Source organism: Loxodonta africana, chromosome 5 (genome assembly GCF_030014295.1).
Source record: "Loxodonta africana isolate mLoxAfr1 chromosome 5, mLoxAfr1.hap2, whole genome shotgun sequence".
Classification (NCBI taxonomy): domain Eukaryota; kingdom Metazoa; phylum Chordata; class Mammalia; order Proboscidea; family Elephantidae; genus Loxodonta; species Loxodonta africana.
In genome coordinates this window covers 120,199,673-120,223,463 of record NC_087346.1, presented here as the reverse complement: position 1 = coordinate 120,223,463, position 23,791 = coordinate 120,199,673, and the positions used below count along the sequence as shown (strand labels likewise).

General features: G+C 43.7%; 1 protein-coding gene across 4 annotated transcripts in view; it reads left to right on the top strand.

The window, feature by feature from the left end:
• The window catches only part of TBC1D1 (TBC1 domain family member 1), a 284,776-nt gene that overhangs the window by 66,113 nt on the left and 194,872 nt on the right, over window positions 1-23,791 (top strand). The window contains exon 1 of one of the 4 annotated variants that reach the window (XM_064285967.1): window positions 17,592-17,699. The exons of the other annotated variants lie outside the window; for them this stretch is intronic. Coding sequence (XP_064142037.1) covers window positions 17,670-17,699 — 30 coding nt within the window. The 5' untranslated portion in view covers window positions 17,592-17,669. Of the gene's footprint in view, window positions 1-17,591; window positions 17,700-23,791 lie in introns of those variants that run through there. 4 annotated transcript variants of the gene reach the window in all.

The window sequence follows — 23,791 nt, the reverse complement described above, 5'->3', positions numbered from 1 at the left end:
AGTATCCTGTTCTATGTCTTCATAAATTATGTATTTAATTGGTTTCCGCATTTGCTTATTGCCTGTTTCTTCCAGTAAATTGTAAGCTCCATGGGGTCAGGAATCATGTCTGTTTTGATCACCACAATGTTCGAGGACCCAGTGTGATGAGCTCCTTACTTTCAAGCTGATCCTGTGGTGTCCTTCTCTATATAAGTAAATTTTGTCTTGGATCAGTGGCCCATGTAGGTCAAGGATGCCTTTCTATTAGGCCTGGGCATAAACACCTACCCATCCATTGCCCTCTTGACTAGGAGGCCTGAATTTCATCTATATATGCATGACGGCATCATATTATATGAATGCTAAGGCCCCATCTTCCTGTAATATTCATGCCTCTGCGTTTCTAATTCAGGACAAGCCCCATAGGCATATCCTTAGGACAACACTGGAAGTATTGCTGAAGTCAAGCTCCAGTTAATGGCTGTACAACCTTGGGCAAGCTATTTAATGTGTCACATTTTACCTTGTAGAGCTGTTGTTAGAGACACTAAATGAAATAATTTATATAAATATCTTAACTTGATAACTTGGCATATAGTAAGCATCTGAATGGTATCTGTTAGATACTCAATAAATAGTTGTTTAATGAATGAATAAATAAATTACATAACCTCTTGGACTTCAATTTCATCACCTGTAGATAAAGAGGTTTGTTCGTGTTATCAGTTGTCATCTAGTCAGTTCTGACTCATGGAGACGTTTTGTATAACAGGATGAAACATTGCCTTGTCCTGGGCCATCCACACAAATGTTCATAAATTTGAGCCTATTGTTGCAGCCACCATGTGAATTCATCTCACGGAGGGCTTCCCTTGGTTTTTGCTGAACCTACACTTTACCAAACATGATGTGCTTTTCTTGTGATTGATCTTTCCCTATGTTGTGTCCCAAGTAAGCAAGATGAAGTCTCGTCATCCTTACTTCTAAGGAGCATTCTGGCTGTACTTCCTCCAAAACTAATTTATTCATTTTTCTGACAGCCCATAGTATACTCTATAATCTTCACCACACCGCAATTCAAATGCCTCAATTCTCCTTCGACCTTCCTTTGTCATTGTCCAGCTTTCACGTGCATAGTAGACGATTAAAAATATCATGGCTTAGGTCAGGTGCGCTTTAGTCATCAAAATGACATCTTTGCTTTTTATAAAGAAGTTAAAATAAATGATAACTTTTCAGTTCTAAATCCTATGGATTAAATTATTAGAAATTATGATAATGTTTGGTTATGCTATATTGTTTTTTTCAGGATATTATGAAGAATAATAAATTAAATTCTAAACTACAGTAAATCAAACGATTGAACAAAAAAGTGGACGGAAAAGAGAAAATATTTCAAAGATCACCCTAACTCCAGTGATCAATCTGGTCTTTCATTTAAAGAATGTCTATGGTCTGCAAAGAGTTGATAGTTTGCCGCTTTTCTGAAGATCTTTAACATCTCCATGACATTAATGACTCATTTTGTTTAAGTATCTCTTTGGCAAAGAACCTGAGCTCTTCTTTTTAGATATCTCTTTGCGTATGATACCCTAGGGCATAGGATATGAAATCATTAAGAAAATACAAGCCAGGTTAGTAGTCCTTGCCTAAAGCCAATAAAAATAATTTAATTGAAGTCATGCATACTATTAGATCACATCCATCCTTTAACTGATTCACTAAATAGTTCCTGAATAATTGTGAAGTCAAAGATCAATTGATAAGGAATTAATATTCAGACTATATAATGAAGTCCTACAAATCACTTTAAAAAAGACAACCCATTTAAAAAATGGGCTGACAATGTGAACAGGCAATTTACAGAAAAGGAAGTGTGAATAGCCATTTAACATATGAAAAGATGGGCAACTTCTATTAGTAAGAGATAGATTAAAGTAAGAACATAACATTTCGCACTCATTAGATTCACAGAACTTAGGAGTTTGATGACATCAAGGGTTGGTTAGAATGTGAAGAAACAGGAGTATAAATTGGCACATTCCGCAGAGGAGTGGCCATGTGCAGTAAAGATGAAGATGTGAATGCCCCAAACCAGCAGTTCCATTTCTAGGCATACATCTTGGACATGTGCACAAGGAGACAGGTACAAGGGTATTGTTGCAATAGCAAAAAAATGGGAAGAAATCTAAATGTCCATCAAAAAGGAAATGGATAATTAAATTATGGAATAATCATACAATTCAATACTTGAATACTATTCAGCAGTTAAAATAACACAATGTTGAATATTAAAAAAAAAAAATTCCGATAGAATATACATACTATGATACGATGCAGGAAAGTTTTTAAAAGCACAAAATGCCACTTTGTATTATTTGTGGATTGATACCTCTTGGTTAATATATAAAAACATAGGGGGAAAGATACATCCAGTGCCCCCATAGTGGTTACCTCTTGGGATGGAAGGAGAACTCTATAAGTTACATTTTACTTCTTAAAAAAATACATATATGTACATATGTGCAAAATATTAAGAACTGTTAAAACTGGGTAGTAGCTATGTGGGTACCTCTAATATTATTCTCTGCATTTAAAAAAAAAAATTCTTTTGAAATATTCTCTAATTAAAAACCCCAGAAAAGAAGAATGCTGTGATAAGAAGCCCAATATCAGATTCCACTCCATTGTAGATGAGGGATGATCTCTCTCCTCTCCCTGGTGAATAATTTCTACTTGGTCTTTGGGTGCCTCATAAATATCACTTCCTCCAGGCTACCTTATAGGGCCCCTAGTGTTGGGTTAAGGCCTCCTCTGTATGCTTTCTCGGTACCGTTTCTTTTCCTTCTTGCAGTGCTTATTATCCAGTCATGCAGTTTCCTGTTTACTTGCTCTCTGGGCCCAGTGGACCATGAGATGTTCCTCTAGGGCGAGTGTCTTGTTCACTGTAACATCTCTGGGGACTGGTGTATGGTGGTGTACAATAGCTATTTATAAAGTGCCTGAATTAGTAGATGCTAATAATTTTTTTTTTTTTATTAAGTTCAGTGCTGTGCACACTGTGGGCCTGAGTTAGGTGCATGAAATCACTGTGTGATGAATCAAAACTGCAATGTAACACTTGTTGGCCCACTGGGGCTGTGTGCCCCTTGGATTCTGCCAGCCCATGGCTCTTATACCACAGTCTCATAGTTGGATAGGAGGAACAGGGTGATATTCTGCATGTGAGAAACCTTATCATAGGCCCACTGACCCATCCAACCTAAGGGTCAGGTTTCCATGAGGCTTTGGAAGCTTCAAATAACCACCCAGACAAATTTCCTGTGAACTGGGAGGTCCAGTCAGTCAGGCCAACTTTCACAGGGAGGACCCCTGCTTCTGCCTTGTCTTGGGCTCGGGGTGGGGGAGGGGGGGTCAGGATGGGCAGCTTTCTGCAAGGCCTTAGTGGGGAGCCTGCTGCAGGCCTCATTTTCTTCTCACAACCCCCTTGAGAAAGGGCCCTGATGCCTCAGACCCAAAGAGAACTTGCTTTCTTTTCCTCTTTCTTTTTTTTCCCTTCCTGTCTATTTCTCATCCTTTATTCACTAGAATCTGCTGCTGTTTCCAGACCAACTGCATCTAGCCTAGCCAGCTTCAGCTCAGTCCCCAGCCTCATGAGAAAAGCAGGACCTCTTCCCTGCCAAGGCCTGCTGTTGGCCGGAAGCTGCTGGTGCCTGCTAGCTCTCTCAAGAGACTTTCTTGACCGGACTGGTTCCTGGAGTTCTTAGAGCGCAAAGCTGTGGGTTTAGAACTTGTAGGATCTGCCTGGAGGGACTCTGACAGGTGGCCATGCAGATGCTGCGCTGTTGTTTTCCTGACATTGCAGCGAGAGCCTCAACTCTACCTCGAGTGACCTCAAGTGAGTTACTTTACTTTTCAGAACCTTAGCTTCCAGGCCTGTAAAACAGGAAAAAATGATGCCTTACAGCAGAGTTTTCAGATAATAATTAGGGGCAGTGTAGTAAAGTGGTGAAGGAGTCCCTGGGTGATGCAAACAGTTAAGTGCTCAACTATACTAACTGAAAGGTTGATGGTTTGAACCCACACAGAGGCAACTTGGAAAAAAGGCCCAGTGATCTGCTTCTGAAAGGTCACAATCTTGAAAACCCTATGAAGTTTAGTTTCTACTCTGCAACACATGAAGCTTCCATGAGTTGGAATCAACTGGATGGCAACTGGTTTGGTTTTTTGGTTTGTAGCAATGTGGTTAAGTTGAATTTTGAGTCTGCCCTTCCCAGCTGGGAGCTTCGGTTTCCCCATCTGAAATGTACAGGGGGACAGGGGTAACCCCAGCCCCTACCTCATGTATCGTAAATGCTTACAACTAAAAGAACTATCCAAATATATGGTGCTTTAGCACAGTGTCTAGCAGATAGCAAGTACTCAATACATATTATGTTTTATTACCATTATTATTATTCTTACTTCCTGGATTTTGTTTTGAGTATTAATGAGATAATACGTGAAAATTGGTTTATTGTTTTCCCTTCCTGACCCTTGATCTTGGAGAAGAGGGACCTCAGAGAGGAACTGGATGGCCCCCGTCTTGAGTTGGAGGCATTTATTCTAGGCTCTTTTCCCCTGAGGTAAGGAACTGACTCTAGATTTCTGGAAAAGGTCCAGGATCTTTGGAGCCCATTCAACAATATGACCTTGTAGTGGGTTGAAGAGTATCCCCGAAAATTCATGTTCATCTGGAACTTCAGAATGTAAACCTCTTTGGAAAAAGGGGTCTTTGCAGGTGTAATTAGGTAAGGCTCAAGATGAGATCATACTGGATCAGGGTGGGCCCTAAATCCCATGACAATATCCTTATAAGAGACAGAAAAGGACACACAGACACAGGAAGAAGGCCATGTAAAGTGAGAAGCAGGGATTGGAGCCATGCATAATGGATTGAATTATGTCCCCCTAAAATATGTGTCAACTTGGTTAGGCCATGTGTTGTTGTCCTCCATTTTGTGATTTCCCTATGTGTTATAAATCATAATCTCTGCCTGTGGTTAAAAAGATTAGGGTGGGATGTAACACTCTTGCTCAGGTCACCTCCCTGATCCAATGTAAAGGGAGTTTCCCTGGGGTGTGGCCTGCACCACCTTTTATCTGACAAGAAATGAAAGGAAAGGGAAGCAAGCAGAGAGTGGGGGACCTCATACCACCAAGAAAACAGTGCTGGGAGCAGAGCGTGTCCTTTGGACCTGAAGTTCCTGTGCTGAGATGCTCCCAGACCAAGGGAAGACTGATGACAAGGACCCTCCTCCAGAGCCAACACAGAGAAAAAGCCTTCCCCTGAAGCTGGCACCCTGATTCAGACTTCTAGCCTCCTGGACTGTGAGAGAATAAACTTCTCTTTGTTAAAGGCATCCGCTTGTGGTATTACAGTTACAGCAGCACTAAATGACTAAGACATCATGCTGCCACAAGCCATGGAACGCTAGGTGCCACCAGAAGCTAGAAAAGGCAAGGAAGGATCCTCCTGTAGAGCCTTTGAAGGGAGCGTGGCCTTGCAGACACCTCGATTTTGAACTTCAGGCCTCCAGAACTGTGAGAGAGTAAATTTCTCTTATGTTAAGCTACCAGGTTTGTGGTAATTTGTTGTGGCTGCCCTCGGAAACTAACACAAGCCTTGAGACTGGTGAACATGTGTGTTTAGTTCCACCTGGACCCTGAGCTAAGGTTTCCAGGAACAACTTGGGTCAAGGTGCCACAAGATAAGTGAGCAAACGCTGTCATGGGCATAACATTTAAAACCCACTGCCGTTGAGTCGATCCCGACTCATAGCGACACTATAGGACAGAGTAGAACTGCCCCATAGAGTTTCCAAGGAGCACCTGTTGAATTCGAACTGCCAACATTTTGGTTAGCAGCGGTAGCACTTAACCACTAGGGCATTAACATTTAAATTTTTAGCACCTATTTATTTCATAGCTTTCCTGAAGGGATTTTGGAGATCACCAATCTAACTTCTACAATTTACAAGGTGAAACGGGCCCAGAGATGTGACTTGAGCTGCCTGAAGTCACACAGCTGGTCACTGAGAGGTAGAAGCTAGAAGTGGGCACCTGGGTGCCCAGCTCTGTGTTCTTTCTGAGCTGCCTTAGAAGCTGTGCTGCCTCCACAGAGAGAAAAGTCCCACTGGGGCCATGTGCAAATCAGTCAGGCCATGTTAGGTGACTCCTGACACTCCTCTGAAAGCTGAATTTATCTTCCCTTCACCCAGAATATAAAACCCTGTCATGTTTGAAAAATTCCAGGTGAGAACAGTGACTCAGTCCTCCCCACTTAAAAGCATTTGATAAGTCTAAAAGATACCAACACACAAATGGAAAAGAGAAGTCCTTTCCTTTGTATATCTCTTCAGCCCTTAGGTCACCTTTCTGTCAAAGCCAATGCAAGTTGTTTTCAGTTAGGTACCTTCTCTACCCGTGTATAGAGTCTAGGATGCGGGTGATGGTTTCTTTTCTAACTTTCACATCCCTTTTGGTAAACGTTGGACCCAGAGAGACCTTTTTTCTTAATGTTTTTTGGAAGAACATTTACCTGGGAACATGGCACTTGTGTCTTAATTTCTGGAAAGCATGCTTGCCCTGTGCACCTGAATATTGTGCTGGGTGTAACCAGGCACACTGTTGTTCAGTTGGTTCCAATGCATGGTGATGAAATGCTGCCCTGCCCTGTGCCATCTTCATGATTGTTGGTACCTTCAAATCTGTTGTTGCAGACACTCTGTATGCTGAGTGCGTCCAACATAGGAGGCTCATCTTCCAGCACTAGATCAGACAATAGTCTGTTGAGATCCATAAGGATTTTCATTGGCTAATTTTTAGGATTAGATTGCCAGGCCATTGTTCTTAGCCTGTCTCAACCTGGAAGCTCCCTTGAAACCTCTTTACCATGAATGACCCTGCTGGTAGTTGAAATACTGGTGGCTTAGCTTCCAGCCTCACAGCAAGTGGCCGCAGTACAACAAACCGACAAACGGGTTGTGGAACAAGGCACATTCCTCTGGGTGAAATGCAAGGGTATGTGGGCTCAGTGAATTTTCTGTGGGAATCTGGAGCCAATAGAAATAAGAATTGTTTAGCCTGTCTTTGCAGACATGCATGGCTCTGTGTCAGGCACAAGTTTATAAACTGGGAGGAGTCACCGTTCAGCTTTCTAGGCGCTTCTTGTGCAGTTCTGATCCAGAACACTGAAGCACATAACCTTAAACTTTGAAAAGGGTGAGAACATTTACAAAGTGTTTCAGTTGTGCTTAAAATGTGGCAAATTTAAAACTAATGTTGTTATTGTTGTTAGGTGCAGTCCAGTGGGTTCCGACTCATCGTGGCACTAGGTACAACAGAATGAAACACCGCCTGGTCCTGTGCCATCCTCACAATGGTTGCTGTGTTTGAGCCCATTGTTGTAGCCACTGTCTCAATCCATCTCATTGAGGGTCTTCCTCTTTTTCGCTGACCCTCTTCATTACCAATTATGATGTCCTTATCCAGGAACTGGTTCCTCCTGAGAACACGTTCAAAGTACCTAAGACGAAGTCTCACCACCTTCCCTTCTAAGGAGCATTCTGGCTGTACATCTTCCAAGACAGATTTATTTGTTCTTTTGACAGTCCATGATGTATTCAATATTCGTTGCCAACACCAGAATTCAAATGCATCAGTCCTCTGTTCTTCTTATTCATTGTCCAGCTTTCACTCGCATATGAGGCGATTGAAAACACCATGGCTTGGGTCAGGCTCACCTTAGTCCTCAAGGTGACATCTTTGCTTTTTATCACTTTAAAAAGGTCTTCATTGACAGATTTATCCAGTGCAATACTTCATTTGATTTGTTTACTGCTGCTTCCATGGGTGTTGATTGTGGATCCAAGTAAAATGAAATAAATAATAATAAAATAAAGAATACCGACCAACCCCTCCATCTAAAAAACAAAAACACAACAGCAAAACCTGAGTCCCTTCCAACTCATGGCTATCCCATGTGACAGAGTAGAACTGCTTTATAGGATATTCTTGGCTCACATGGTGGTTAAGTGCTCGACTTGTAACCAAAAGGTCGGTGGTTCAAACCCGTCAGCCGTTCTGCAGAAGAAAGATGTGGCAACCTGCTTCTGTAAAGATTACAGCCTTAGAAACCCTCTGGGGCAGTTTTATTCAGAATCAACTCAGCGGAGGTGGGTTTGGGGTATTTACAGAAGCAGATTGCCAGGTCTTTCTTCTGTGATGCTGCCGGGTGGGTTGGAACTACCAGTCTTTAGGTTTACAGTTGATGGCAAACTGATTGCACCACCCGGAGTTCTTACGGGCCAACAGCCCCTTGGAAAAGCAGCTAAGATTTTCCTGTATCCCTGAAGCAATGTGGACTAATTTAGCTAGAGAGACACCCAGAGAACTCCTGGACAATGACATAGTTTTGATGTGAGTGGATAGGCACATGAGGACCAAGCTGGACAAGCTGGACCCATGGCAAACGTCATTATCTGCATCACTCCAATCCCATAACAGAACTCTACAAAAATGCCTGGAACGTAGAAGCAGCTCTGGGGAAAGGACATGGGGGCCCCTGAATTGACTAGAGAAATTTCAGTTGCCTGTAACTGACCGAGATACATTTTCTGCCACATGGACAGAAGAAGTGGGCCTAGAAAGAGAAATTCCATTAAATTTAAGGGCATAGAAATGGCATTGTTTGGGCAAAAGAAAAGAAAAAACTAGAAACTGACCACATGATATTAAAGTCAGACCAAATCCTGAATATAACAGTCACAACTGGACAGTGTGCAGCAAGCGAAGTAGAGACATGAAGGCCTCATTGTCTAAGCCTATGTCCAACTCTCCATATATACACACATCCAGGGCAGAGGCTCCTGCAGGGCTTGGTCTGCACTTGCCAAAAGTTTATGTACCTTTAGATTCACAGAAGTCTCCCTTTGATCCAGGTCTCCCTGCCAATCCAGGACTTGGCAGAATCACTCATTCCGTGGGAAGGTAGGGGCCTCTGCCTGGGGTAGACCTGATAAACAGTAATATGTGGAGTTTTAACACCAAATAGTTTAAGAAATATACGTGAAAAGTCTTGTTTTAATTCACTGCCAACATGTAGCTTGCCAGTCACACTGCACAAAGACATTCTCTGTTATCTGGGGCTTCATTAAAGGGAAACTGTTAACATCAGAGGGTCTAACTGAGTCTACACACAACTGGAGCAGTTTTCTTTAAAATACCAGTCTCTCTCCCATCTTAAAAAGTATCCTTCTCCCAGGAAAAGAACTGTGTGCAGAACAGGTGTCAGTATTTTTTAACAGCTCCCCAGGTAATTGAGATTGAGACTCTGTGTAGACAGAACGGTCATTGCGCAAAGACATTGACACAGCTGGTAGTTCTCAGCCTCGATGGTCTATGAGAGTCACCTGTGGTGATCAAGTCACGTGGGGCTGGGGGTGGGGAAGATGATTGATTTGGCTGGTCTGGGACAAGGGTGGAGCTGTGGTGATGCAATGGTTAAGCACCTAACTACAGTAACCCAGAAGTGAGCGGTTTGAATCCCCCAGCCACTCCTTGGGAGAAAGATGTGGTAGTCTGCTTCCTTGGGAACCCTACAGGGCAGTTCTACTCTGTCCTATAGGGTCCCCATGAGTCAGAATCGACAGGACACCAACAGGTTCAGTTTACAGGATGAAGGTGGAACACTCAGACCTCAAAGGGCAGGTAGGTCATATACATATGTAAAAAGGGCCAGGTGTAAATGAACCGTGGCATCCGAGAGGATACACGTTCAGTTATTGAAACAGGCCACCTCGCCAAATAGAATGTGTCAACAGACTGAGTTCAACCAGAGGTCATTGGTGTTGACCTTTGGCTTGCATAAAACTCAATCTCATAAACACACACGTGTGTGTGTGGGTATATGTTTGCATACATATGTACATTTATACACACACACACACACATATATATACATATTAAGCGATATTACTCTGGAGCCTAAGAATAAACTGAGAACCCAATTGTAATAAGAGTCGCTAGCAAGCTTGGCTAGTAGCTAACTGCTAAAATATGGAGGCTTTTTGCAAAGTGAAAGTGCTTGAAATTGCTTCTTTTTAAAATGATATAAGAGTTCAAGGAACAAGCTTCCACCTTCTTTAAATGAATGAATGGTTGACATAAACATAACCTGCCCCTTTTGAGTTCTAATGGGAAGAAATGTGGCTGGAATCCCATCGCATCACTGACCAGATGAAAGGCCTAGCAATTTGCTTTTTCTTTTAACCTTCCAGCAAGTGATTCTGATTGACAGTCATGTTCGGGAATCACTTCCCTAGTCCTAAGCCACATCCTAAAAGAACAAGATGTATTTGCTCTGTGTGGAGCAAGAACCTGGTGATGTCAAGTTGACTCTGACTCGTGGAGACCCCTTATGTGTCAGAATAGAAATGTACTCTATAAGGTTTTCAATGAACGATTTTTTGGCAAGTACATAGGCCTTTCTTCTGAGGGCCTGTGGGTGGACTCGAACCACCAACCTTTTGGTCAGTAGCCTAACACATTAACTCTTGGCACCACCCAGGACTCCTATGGAGAGTAATATGCTATCCACATGGGACCACAGAGATGAGAACATGACAGTGTCCCTATAGACAAAGGAAAACCTAAGTTCAAGGAAAGAGGTGATTGTCTTTGAAACCCCCAAAAAGAAGGTAGGTAGGCAATGTTAAAACAGTTGTACGTTGGGAGAAAAATGTACCTTCCTTTTCCATAAAAGAAGCAGCAATCAACAGAGTTCTATCAAATCATCCGGAGGCTTGTCAAGAACCAACGTATGTGACAAACTAGTAAAGAGCCTGCAAAGCGTTCACACCTTTTGCCCTGGAAATACCACTTAAGGCATTAATACCATTTAAGGCATTAATCAGAAATAGGGACAGAGATTAGTGCACAAAGAAGATTAACATTATTTCTACCACTGAAAATTTTCAAACTTAAAGGTACAGCAGTGGGAACCTGGTTAATAAATGATTCATCCGTAGAATATGAAGTAGTGTTTAAAAATAAGTGACATAGCCATGTATTCATGAGAGAATCAGGGGGGGCAAAGCTGGGCACAAAACTGTGTATATATAGTTTATGTAAGAATGACCATATAAAAATTAGAAGGAAATTTATCAAGATGTTACAGTAATTCTCTCTGGTGTGGGGTAAAAATTATTTTGTTTTTATCTTTACATTTTTTTCTTTCCCAGATTTTCTACATATTTCTTATGTCTCCACAGACTGGCCCATGGAGTCCTTTTTTTATTAAAATAACCATCAAGCCAAAACCAAACCAAAGCAGTTGCCGACTCACGGCGATCCCATATATTATAGAGTAGAACTGAGCTCCAGAAGGTTTTCTTGCCTGTAATCTTTACTGAAGCAATTTGCCAGGCGTTTCTTCTTGTGGCGCTTCTGGGTGAGTTCCAGCCACCAACCTTTAGGCTGGTAGTCAAGAGCAAACTCTTGTGCCACCCAAGGCTCTTTCTGGGACCACCAGCCACTCTAGTACCAGTCCCACGTGCTCCAGTAGATCCCTGAAGGGTGCTAAGACAAGGCAGAGAATGGAGAAAGCTGTTTTCTGGGGAAGGTAGAGGAGCAAATAGGCCAAGGCCTAGAACAAGGGCAGTGTTACCTCCGCTAGCAAAGGGCACTGAAGAACTAGCTTCTATTTTCTGCATTACTGCCGTCTTTCTAAAGAGCCTTAAAAGGATGATTTAATGTCTCACCATCTCAGTTTTCCTGAGACAGAAAGGGAGACCTTGACAAGAGGTGAGAAAAAACCCAAAAAAACCAGGAACTGGAAGAGTTGCTCCCCCACTGTCCAAATCATGCCCCGCAAACAAACACTGACACTCCTGCTTCTTCTCCATTTTTGCCAAGTTCTTCATTTGAGGAGGAGCTAGAAGCGAGGAGGAAAGTAAAACCTCTCCGGACAGGCTGTTTTCCATCAAATGTTGAGGGTAGGGAGGCGGGGAAGCAGGCAAAAGAATGACATCACTCCGCCAGCTTATTCCTCCCCACCACAAGACCTGGGTAAAAACAGGCCCATTGTAATACCAACTCTACAACAAAAGTCCAACTTGGTTTCAGGTGAATCAGAACCACTTGGCACTAAGCAACTTGTAAGGGATTTATTCAGTTCAAAAATATCAATTAACGCCTGTTGTATAAAGCAACACGTGCTCTTGCAGAAACCCTAAAGGTAAATCACACCTGAGTCCTGCCCTCAAGGCACAGGGGAGCAGGGAAGATCGGGCAGGGAAAAGAGTGAAAAGGCCACAAGAAATGCCCACGTGAAGCTCCATGGCATCTCCAGAGGAGGGAGAGATAACTTCAGACTGTGAAGAAAGATCCCATCCTGCCTGGAAAACTTCAGGCTTTGTCAGATGATATCTTAGTTATCTAAAAAAAAAAAAACCCCAAAACCCATTGTCATGGAGTCAATTCTGACTCATAGCGACCCTATGGGGGGCAGAATAGAACTGCCCTGCCCCATAAGGTTTCCAAGGAGCACCTGGAGGATTTGAAATGCTGATCTTTTGGTTAGCAGTCATAGCTATTTATGCCACTACACCACCAGGGTTTCACTTAGTTATCTAGTGCTATTATAACAAATACCACAAGGGGGTGGTTTTAAGGAACAGAAACTAATTTTCTTACATTTTAGGAAGCTAGAAGTTTGAAATCAGAGCATACGCTCCAGGGGAAGGCTTTTCCTGTCTGCTCTGGGGGAGAATTCTCGTCTCAGTTTCTCTAGCATTCTTTTTGGTGTTTCCTGGAGATCTTCACATGGCATCAGTCTTTCCCCATTCGAGCTTGCTGGCTTCTGTGCCTGTTCTGCTCCCTTTATACCTCAAAAGTGACTGGTGTAAGACACACTCTACACTAATATGGTCTCTTTAACATAACAAAGGAAACTATGTTCCCAACTCAGTGCCGTCAAGTCACTTATGACTCATGGTGACTGTATAGGACAGAACAGAACTGCCCCATAGCGTTTCTGAGGCCGTAATCTTTACGTAAACGGACTATCACATCTTTCTCCCGAAGAGCCGTCTGGTAGGTTTGAACCGACAACCATCAGGTAATTGCTGTCCATAGGGCAAACACATTATATTATTATTTTTAGAAGCCATTTAGGATCAGGGAAGTGATTCCCAAACATGGCTGTCAATCAGAATCACTTGTTGGAGCATAAAAAAAAAAAAATGTATATATGTGTGTGTATATATGTATATATACACACACGTGTGTAGGTGTGTGTGTGAGAGAGAGATTAAGTTTTATGTAAGCCAAAGGTCAACACCAGTGACCCCTCTGGCTGAATTCAATTGGCTGACACATTCTGTTTGGCTAGGAGTGTTTTAAACACTAAACGTGCATTCTCTAGGATGACACGGTTCTTTACATCTGGCCGTTTTACACATTTAAATGACCTGCCTGCCCTTTGGGGTCTGAGTATTTCACCATTGTCCTGTTATCCCAACCCAATGCTGTTGAGTTGGTTCTAATGGAGTAGAATGTCCCTATAGGGTTTCCAAGGAAGCAGACTACCACATCTCCCGTGGAGGGGCTGGTGGGTTCAAACCACTCACTTTTTGGTTAGTCGCTGAGCACTTAACCATTGGACTACTGTGGCTGTACCTTTGTCCCAGACCAGCCAAATCAATCATCTTCCCCACCCCCAGCCCCACGTGACTCGATCACCACAGGTGACTCATAGACCATCAGGGCTGGGAACCACCAGCTGTGTCAATGTCTTTGTGCAATGACTATTCTGTCTATAGGGATTCTCAATTACCTGGGGAGCTGTTAAAAAATACTGACACCTGTTCTACACGCAGTTCTTTTGTGGAGGAATTTACCATTTCCTGGGAGAAGGATACTTTTTAAGATGGGAGAGAGACTGGTATTTTAAAGAAAACTGCTCCAGTTGTGTGTAGACTCAGTTAGACCCTCTGATGTTAACAGTTTCCCTTTAATGAAGCCCCAGATAACGGAGAATGTCTTTGTGCAGTGTGACTGGCAAGCTACATGTTGGCAGTGAATTAAAACAAGACTTTTCACGTATATTTCTTAAACTATTTGGTGTTAAAACTCCACATATTACTGTTTATCAGGTCTACCCCAGGCAGAGGCCCCTACCTTCCCACGGAATGAGTGATTCTGCCAAGTCCTGGATTGGCAGGGAGACCTGGATCAAAGGGAGACTTCTGTGAATCTAAAGGTACATAAACTTTTGGCAAGTGCAGACCAAGCCCTGCAGGAGCCTCTGCCCTGGATGTGTGTATATATGGAGAGTTGGACATAGGCTTAGACAATGAGGCCTTCATGTCTCTACTTCGCTTGCTGCACACTGTCCAGTTGTGACTGTTATATTCAGGATTTGGTCTGACTTTAATATCATGTGGTCAGTTTCTAGTTTTTTCTTTTCTTTTGCCCAAACAATGCCATTTCTATGCCCTTAAATTTAATGGAATTTCTCTTTCTAGGCCCACTTCTTCTGTCCATGTGGCAGAAAATGTATCTCAGTCAGTTACAGGTAACTGAAATTTCTCTAGTCAATTCAGGGCCTCCTCATCTTTTCCCCAGAGCTGCTTCTACGTTCCAGGCATTTTTGTAGAGCTCTGTTACGGGATTGGAGTGATGCGGATGATGATGTTTGCTATGGGTCCAGCTTGTCCAGCTTGGTCCTCATGTGCCTATCCACTCACATCAAAACTATGCTGTTGTCCAGGAGTTCTCTGGGTAGCTCTCTAGCTAAACTAGTCCACATCAGTTCAGGGACACAGGAAAATCTTAGCTGCTTTTCCAAGGGGCTGTTGGTCAGTAAGGTCTTTGAGTGGCACAAACAGTTTGCCCTCGACTGCAAACCTAAAGTTTGGTGCTTCGAACCTACCCAGCAGCACCAGGGAAAAAAGACCTGGCAATCTGCTTCTGTAAAGATTACAGCCAAGAAAACCCTATAGGGCAGTTCTACTCTGTCACACAGGATCACCGTGAGTTGGCATGGACTCAGGTACTGGGGGAGGGGTTGGTCATTATTTTTTAATTTTATTATTATTTTATTTTACTTGGATCCACAATCAGTGCCCGTAGAAGCAGCAGACAAAAAGTCCAGTGAAGTATTGCATCGGACCATCTGCTACAAAAGACCTCTTTAAAGTACTGAAAAGCAAAGATATCAGTTTGAGGACTAAGGTGTGCCTGACCCTTTAAGCTGTGGTGTTTTCAGTCGCCTCAGATGCATGCAAAAGCTGGACAATGGATAAAGAAGACTGAAGAAGAATTGATGCATTTTAATTATGGTGTTGGTGAAGAATATTGACTATACCATGGACTGCCAGAAGAACGAACAAATGTGTATTGGAAGAAGTATAGCCAGAGAGCTCCTTAGAAGGGAGGATGGCAAGACTTCATCTTAGGTATTTTGGACATGTTATCAGGAGGGACCGGTCCCTGGAGAAGGACATCATGCTTAGTAAAGCCGAGGTTCAGTGAAAAAGAGGAAGACCCTCAATGAGACAGATTGATACAGTGGCTGCAGTGATGGACTCAAACATAGCAATGGTTATAAGGATGGCGCAGGACTAGGCAGCGTTTCCTTCCATTGTACATGGGGTTGCTATGTATCTGAACCCCCTAGAAGGCACCCTAAGGACAATAAGAAGAGCAACAATGACAGTGAATCTCAGACTAGTGCCTCTCAAAGTTTAGCGTGCATACTAGCCACCTGGGGATCTTGTAAAGTGGAGGTTCTGATGTAATAAATCTGGAGGAGGGCCCAAGAGTCTGCATTTCGAGCAAATTCCCAAATGATGCTAGTGCTGTTGGTCCATGGGACTACATTTTGGGTAGTAAGGTCATAGAGAAAAGAGGACTTTCACTTTAATGAAGCTCTCAACCTCCATCCCCTGTATTTGTTTGGGAAAGTGATGTGGTAATAGGTAATGATTTGGTTGCATGGCTGCAAATGCACTTCCCTTTTCCCCCTCTTAATTTATTCAGGGAACATGACTGCTTAAAAGGATGAGATAACAATAGCACTTCCCTAAAGAGGCTCCTGGAGCCCTGGTGGTGCACTGGTTATGAGCTCAGCTGCTAACCAAAAGGTCAGCAGTTTGAATCCACCAGTCGCTCCTTGGAAACCCAATGGGACAGTTCTACTCTGTCCCGTAGGGTCGCTGCGAGTCAGGATCGACTCCATGGCAACCAGTTTGGTTTGGTTTCTTAAGATGTTCCTAAGGAGAGCTGGTGGCAACAGTTAACCGCTGGGCTGCTAACCGATAGGTCGGCGGTTGGAGCCCACCAATGGCACCTTGGCAGAAAAGACCTGGCAATCTGCTCCCTTAAAGATGACAGCCTAGAAAACCCTATGGGTTCTCTTTTGTCCTGTAAGGTCTCTTGAGTCAGAATGGACTCCAAGCCACACAACAACAAGATGCTCTTAAGGCCATTTCCAGTGACCCCAGACAAGTGTTATTGGTTTGATAATCACTCTCGACTTTCCCCATGTCTTAAGTTTATCTCATTCCTATGCACCCCACCTGGAAGGGGGGAAAATATACCCACTAATACATCCACTAACTCAGATACTACACATTTAGGGAACATAACTGAAATGTCCTACTGGCCTATCATGAAGGTCATTCACGTTAATATAACAAAAGGCATATAACACAACTCTTGGGCTGGGTTGGTCATTGGTCTTGAGTGACTATCGTGAATGGCTTAGCATGACACATCTATTTCCACGTTTACCACTAGACCTTTGGACTTTTTTTTTTTTTTAAGTGGAACTCAGCAGTGCTTTAGTTTGCAACTGAGTTTAATCTTTGTAACTATAAACTGACCACACTGTTGTAGCCTCTTGCCTTGGGAGAGAACTGTGGTGTAATCCACATATCTCAAGTTGTTAAAACCTCTCTTTGGCAGGAACCAAAGGTTCTTTTCCTCTGCCCACTTCTAGTCTCAATAGCTGGGTTTTCTGACTCCACGAAAACCACCGCTGATTATATAAAGGTATTAGGGGCTGCGGAAACACTGGTGCTTTTGTTAGTAGGAATCTAGCACGTTTAGGAAGAATCGCGATAGGACGGCGGGGGTGTCCCATGGAAAGCTGGTTGGGCTTTGTGTTCGCTCCAACTCTGGGGCTTTTATCAAACATCGGAGACATCAATTCCAAGTTTTCTGGAAGTTGTGCGAAACGGGCTTCAGAGGCCTCCAAAGTCGTGTCCCCCGGCATGAGGGTGGAGCCGCGCAGCTCCCGGCGTCCCGGAGGAGGGCGACCCCCGCGCGGCCCAGCTTCCCGCCCGGAGCCGAGCTGGGGGGTGGGCGGGGCGGGGGCGGAGTCGGCTGCGCTCCCTCCCTGCCCCCCGCCCCGGCGCGCTCTCCACCCACTTCCCTTTCTCGGCCCGGCTGCCCGGCTGCCCGGCTGCCCGGCGGGCACCACCTCACCCAGCAGTGACGAGCCGGGAGGAGCCCGCGCCGCCGCCGCTGCCCGGGGAGCGATGCCCGGGCCCCGCTGCCCGCCCCCGGCCGCCCGCGGCCCTACGGGTCTGCAGCGGGCCTGAGCGGGAGCCGGCGGACGAGGAGCCGCCGCCCGGCCCGCGATGTCACCATTGTTCAGCTGGGTGGCCAAGGTAGGCAGCGTCCGGGCTGCTTCCCCGGGTCTGGCAGGCGCCCGTTACGGTGGCAGAGCCCGCGGGCGCGATTCTGGAAACGTGTAACTGTCGGGCCGGGGTCGGCCGGGCCGCGGGGGCCCGGGAGCGACGGGGGCGCCCGCGGCGTGGGGTCCGACCTGCCCTGGCCGCCCGCGGCTGGGGGCGCCGGCAGCCCGGGGGCCGGGGCCCTCGAGCCGTCAGGGCGGCCCGGGGCGGTTTGCTAAGCAGCTTCTCATTCATTAGTCTTTCAACGCCGGGGGGCGAACGGGGAAGGTGGCGTCACACCCATTGTACAGGTGGAAAGAGTGTGGCTCGCCTCCCGGACCCCGATGTTCGCGCTTTGCAGTTGGCTTCTCTGAACCGGGTCCGGCAGTCCCCTAGTCGCCGCGAACTCTCCGCTTGTTTCCACGGCGTCGGAACCTCGTATGTCATCCTCCTTGATTCAAGTTTGTGCTTGGTTATCTGGGCTAGTTCGCTAAGGTTGCCCAGAGGATGAACCGGGTGCACACGGAGGGTGTCTTTTGCTTTTTAACTCTCTGGTTTCAAAGGGCAGGTTCTGGGGTCTGCGTTTTAAATTGAAATTCTTAACTCTCCATCCCAGGAAGTTTTATTTTCAGAGCATCAGCGCTTTCAGAATTACTGAGCGTTACAAATCCAGGCCAATTCCACCAGTATCTGGATTAGATTTCTAGAGTTCCCACCGGTTTGAGAACACAGTAATAGAATTATTTTTATACTCTCCCCTAGTACCAGATGTTTGTTTTGAATACTACATTCATCGCAGCCTGTAGAGTGCTGGACTCACTGACTCCCACTTCGTTAGTTCACCTGCTGGTTGAAAGGGCCTCCTGCTCCCACCTCCCGGGCGCACCACCCCAGCTGGGCCCTTGCGGGTCCTACTTCCTAGCTATGGCCGATTGAGTAATAAGCTCATATTAAGAGAACCCGTTAGCCACTGTGACCCTTTACAGATAATAATTACATGGTTGATGTATCTGACTATAACGCAACACTTTTAGAATGCTGCTTTCTAAGTATATTTTTATGAATACCTATTTGTGGGACGGATAAAATTGCACCTATAATTTAAGTGATAAGAAAATGAAGATAGAAACCAGATAACATTAGTTATTGAACACTGTGTAATAACATTCCATCTTTGAGACTCCAACAGAATCTTGACTTCCCCAGAGCTGGTGGTAAAGTGAGATGACGTTCAAAACAAGTTCTGCATTATTATAAGCCAGCTTTTGTATTGAAGAAAAGTTGATAATTCTCAGATTTTCTGGTTTGAGTATTTGTTAACTTTAATAAATAATGCTGATTTTTAAAAAAGATGTTATGTAATAAAAAAAGAATTCAGGCTGTGGTTTGATTATATTTTACTCATTTTAGGCTGAGGATTTGGAATCTACTTTTAGACTGAAAGGCTAAAGGGAGACAAAACAAATTGACACTCCTTATGTTGTTTTATTCCAAAATCAATAAGAAGTAAATCTCAAAAAAAAAAAAAAAAAAAGAAAGAAAGAAAAAGAAACCTTACCGCAAGTACTGTTTTATAGTCTTATTTACTTTTCCAAAACATATTTAATAAGATGCAGTTCACTACTGGCAAAAGGTGGCTTTTGTTTAACTTGGCCTACAGATGTGAAAACATTAGACCAAAGCCTTATTTAAAAAAATATCAAAAAACTTTACCAAGATTTAGGAGCCCTGGTGGCACAGTGGTTAAGTGCTCTGCTGCTGACTGAAAGGTTGGCAGTTGAAACCCACCAGCTGCTCTGAGGGAGAAAGACCTGGCAGTTTGCCTCTGTGAAGATTACAGCCTGGGAAACCCTATGGGACGGTTCTGCTCCGTTCTGTAGGGTCACTATGAGTTGTAATCGACTGGAAAGGGGACGGGTTTTTGGGTTACCAAGATTGTCAGCCTCCTCCAAGTTGCAGAACTTTTGAAAAGTTCATGTAAATGAGCTGTAGATAAATTGATTTAGATTCTGAGCCATATTATTCCAAAGTTATTTAAACTACTGAACAAAAATCCCGTCTATGAATTTTTAAAAAAATTTTTATTGTGCTTTAAGTGAAAGTTTACAAACCAAGTCACTCATAAAAAAAAAACTTAAATAAAAAAAACCCCAGTGCCATTGAACTGCCCCATAGAAGTTTATATACACCTTGCTGTATACTTCTAGTTGCTCTCCCTCTAATGAGACAGCTCACTCCTTCCCTTTACTTATTTTCATGTCCATTAGGCCAGCTTCTGACCTGCCTGCGCCCCCGCCCCCCCGCCCTCTCACCTCCTCTCCAGACAGGAGCTGCCCACATAGTCTCATGTGTCTACTTGATCCAAGGAGCTCACTGTTCACTAGTATCATTTTCTATCCCATAGTCCAGTTCAATCCCTGTCTGAAGAGTTGGCTTTGGGAATGGTTCCTGTCTTGGGCTAACAGAAGGTCTGGGGACCATGGCCTCCGGGGTCCTTCTAGTCTCAGTCATAGTGCTAAGTCTGATCTTTTTACGAGAGTTTGAGGTCTGCATCCCACTGCTCTCCTGCTCCCTCAGGGGTTCTCTGTTGTGTTCCCTTTCAGGGCAGTCATTGGTTGTAGCACCATCTAGTTCTTCTGGTCTCAGGCTGATGTAGTCTCTGATTTATGTGGCCTTTTCTGTCTCTTGGGCTTCTAATTACCTTGTGTCTTTCGTGTTCTTCATTCCCCTTTGCTCCAGATAGGTTGAGACCAATTGATGGATCTTAGGTGGCCAACTTGCTAGCATTTAAGACCCCCGATGCCACTCCCCAAAGTGGGATGCAGAATGTTTTCATAATAGATTTTATTATGCCAATTGACTTAAATGTCCCCTGAAACCATGGGTCCCCAAACCCCTGTCCCTGCTACACTGGCCTTTGAAGCATTCAGTTTATTCAGGAAACTTATTTGCTTTTTTTAGTCCAGTTGTGCTGACCTCTCCTGTATTGTGTGTTGTCTTTCCCTCCACCTAAAAATAGTTCTTATCTACTCTCTCATTAGTGAAAACCCCTCTCCCTCCCTCCCCACTCTGGTAACCATCTAAGAATATTTTCTTATCTGTTTAAACTATTTCTCGAGTTCTTATAATAGTGGTCTCATACAATATTTGTCCTTTTGCAACTAATTTTGTTCAGCATGATACCTTCCAAATTCCTCCATGTTATGAAATGTTTCATGGGTTCATCATTGTTCTTTATCGATGTGTAGTATTTCATTGTGTGAATATACCATAATTATCCATTCATCCATCGATGGGCACCTTGGTTGCTTCTGTCTTTTTGCTATTGTAAACAGTACTGCAGTGAGCATGGGTGTGCATGTATCTGTTCAAACATGAAATATGTTTTAAGCAAATTTATCTATAGCTTTCAGCACAATTTTAAAAGAAATGTTTATTACTTTTATATTTATATTTTTCATGTAAGTGGTGTAGCTCTTGTATACTGAAATGAAATTGATGTAGACAATATGTTCTGTGAAAGATTTCGGACTCTGAAATTATTCTTCGAAAGTTCATTTCTTGGGGGTTATAGATTATGAGAGGGACTTCTATGTAATATATTTGGTTTACAGTTAAGAGACAAGTCACTAACACGCTTTACATTACAAACCAGGGAATGTTTTAAAGACTAAGAGGCACAGATAATGCATACAATGTGCATAATCACAAAGCGCATTGACATTCAATTTTAGAACACCCCTTCAAGAATACACAGATGCACATGGGCACACACCTCACACAAACACTTGCACATCCACTTAGCTCACTTCCCTTCCCATTGTGACCTTTTCACACTGCAGCTGAACACCTGGTGGGGAAGGAGAAAGTGAATGATCAGTTGCTTGATGCAGATGGACACCTGGGGGTGAAATTGTTTTTCCTGGTCGGTGCATTCATAGTGTATGAGTATTGAATGTGCTGAGTGAGCAACATTACGGTGTAGGGATAAAGCTAAATAAGGGAGGAGTTGTATTTCAAAGAGTTTATCTGTTTTTTTAAAACAAAAAGATTGCGATGCAATTAAAAAAAAAAATCTTTTTAATTAGACATGATTGGGAACCCTAGGGCAGGTGTGCGGGGCATCGCACATGGGGCCAGGCTTTGTAGAGGTGCAGTGTCTTGATTAGTGTTTCCCTGGGGACACTGAATTTTTCACATAGATTGCAAATAAAAATTAATTTCTGGAGCTTTGCAGTTTTCATTCTGAGCCCACAGACATCCCCAACAACCTGGCACATTTGAATGTTCATACCGATTGTTTTTAAGTCTCTATGTATCTGTTATGTATCTGTTAGTGAAGGCTGGAAAACGCAGCAGAACTGGCAGGCAACTTTCTGAATTTACTCGGATTTGCACCTGCTTGTAAATAATAATAGGACTAAGATTATTGCTAGTTTCTCAAATGAGGGGATATTAAATATATATTTCAGTTTATCAGTTAAAATGAAAAATGGGACCTGAGTATAGCCATATCTTGCTGTGTTCTCAAATCTAAACGCAGTTTTGTAGTTTTATACCGTGTATTGATTTAGTTTTCCGGGCTCACATATTTATTCAGCAGACGTCTTCTTCATGCCTTGGAGGAGTTAGTTTGCACAGTAGGCTTATCCTTTAAAAAGTATGCACGCTGAAGCTTTATAAAACAAATATTTAAAACTACATTAGAGAAGGAATCCTTTTTTTACAACTCATTTTTACAACAGGTAATTGATCGCTAATTAGTATTTTATGTAAAACCAGATTTTCCGTATTTTGGTATAGCTTAAAACATAGATTTATAGCCCCTATTCATCCAACAAGCCATTTAACAAATTTGTTCAACACAGATATTCCTTGAACACCTACTATGTGCCAGGCACCGTTTTAGGAGCTGGGAATCTAGCAATGAAGAAAAGAGCCCAGGTCCATGCCTTCATGGAGCTCATATGGTCTCAGAGAGACAGACCATAAAGAAGCAAATAGATAAACAAGATAATTTCAGATGGTGGTAACTGCCATGAAGAAAGTAAACAAGGTGGTTTGGCAGATACCAGCCAGGGCCTGGGGTGGTGAGGAGGTAAAAACCAAAAAACCAAAGCCATTGTCGTTGAGTTGATTTGGACTCACAGTGACCCTATAGGACAAAGTAGACCTGCCCCCTAGATTGTAATCTTTACAGGAGCAGAATGCCACATCTTTCTCCCATGGATTGGTTGGTGGGTACAAATTGCCAACCTTTTGGTTAGCAGCCAAATGCTTAATCACTGTGCCACCAGGTCTCCAGGTAAGGAAGTGACATTTCATCTGAGTGGTGAGGGGGCACTAAACATGTTCCAGGCAGAGGAAACCAGGACGTGGAGGTGGGAAGCACGTGGGCATGTTCAAGCAACAGGAAGAAGGCAGGTATGGCTGAAGTGCAGTGACCTGGGGGCAGAAAGGTGGGCCATGACCTCTGGGAGGGTTACTCTGGGACAGGCCAGTTAGGCCGTTGTTAACACAGGAGTCCCTGGGTGGCACAAAAGATTAAGCACTCAACTACTAATCAAAAGGTTGGTGGTCCTAACCCACCCAGTGGTGCCCCAGGAGAAAGACCCGGTGATCTGCTTCTGTAAAGATTACAGCCAAGAAAACTCTATGGAGCAGTTCTGCTCTGCAGGACATGGGGTCATCATGAGTTGGAATCAACCCCCTGCGCTCTTTTTTTTTTTTTTTTTAAGGCAAAGTATGGAAGTCCCTCTGGGTGGTGGAAACAGTTAACACTCGGCCGGCTGAAAGGTTGGAGGTTCCAGGCCACCCAGAGGCACCTCAGAGGAAAAAGCCCTGGCAAAAACCAATCATTGAAAGCCCTATAGAGAGCACAGTTGTACTCTGATGCAGCTGGGGTCACCAAGTTGGAATCGACTCGATGGCAACTGGTTTGGTTTTGGTTTTAGTCACAGTATGGTTTTGGATTTGCCTTGAAGTGCAGTGGGAAGCCATTAGAGGGTATTACAGAGAGGAATGATGTCATCTGATGTATATTTTGGATGGAATCAAGGGGGCCACTTAAGAGACTGCTGTGGTTC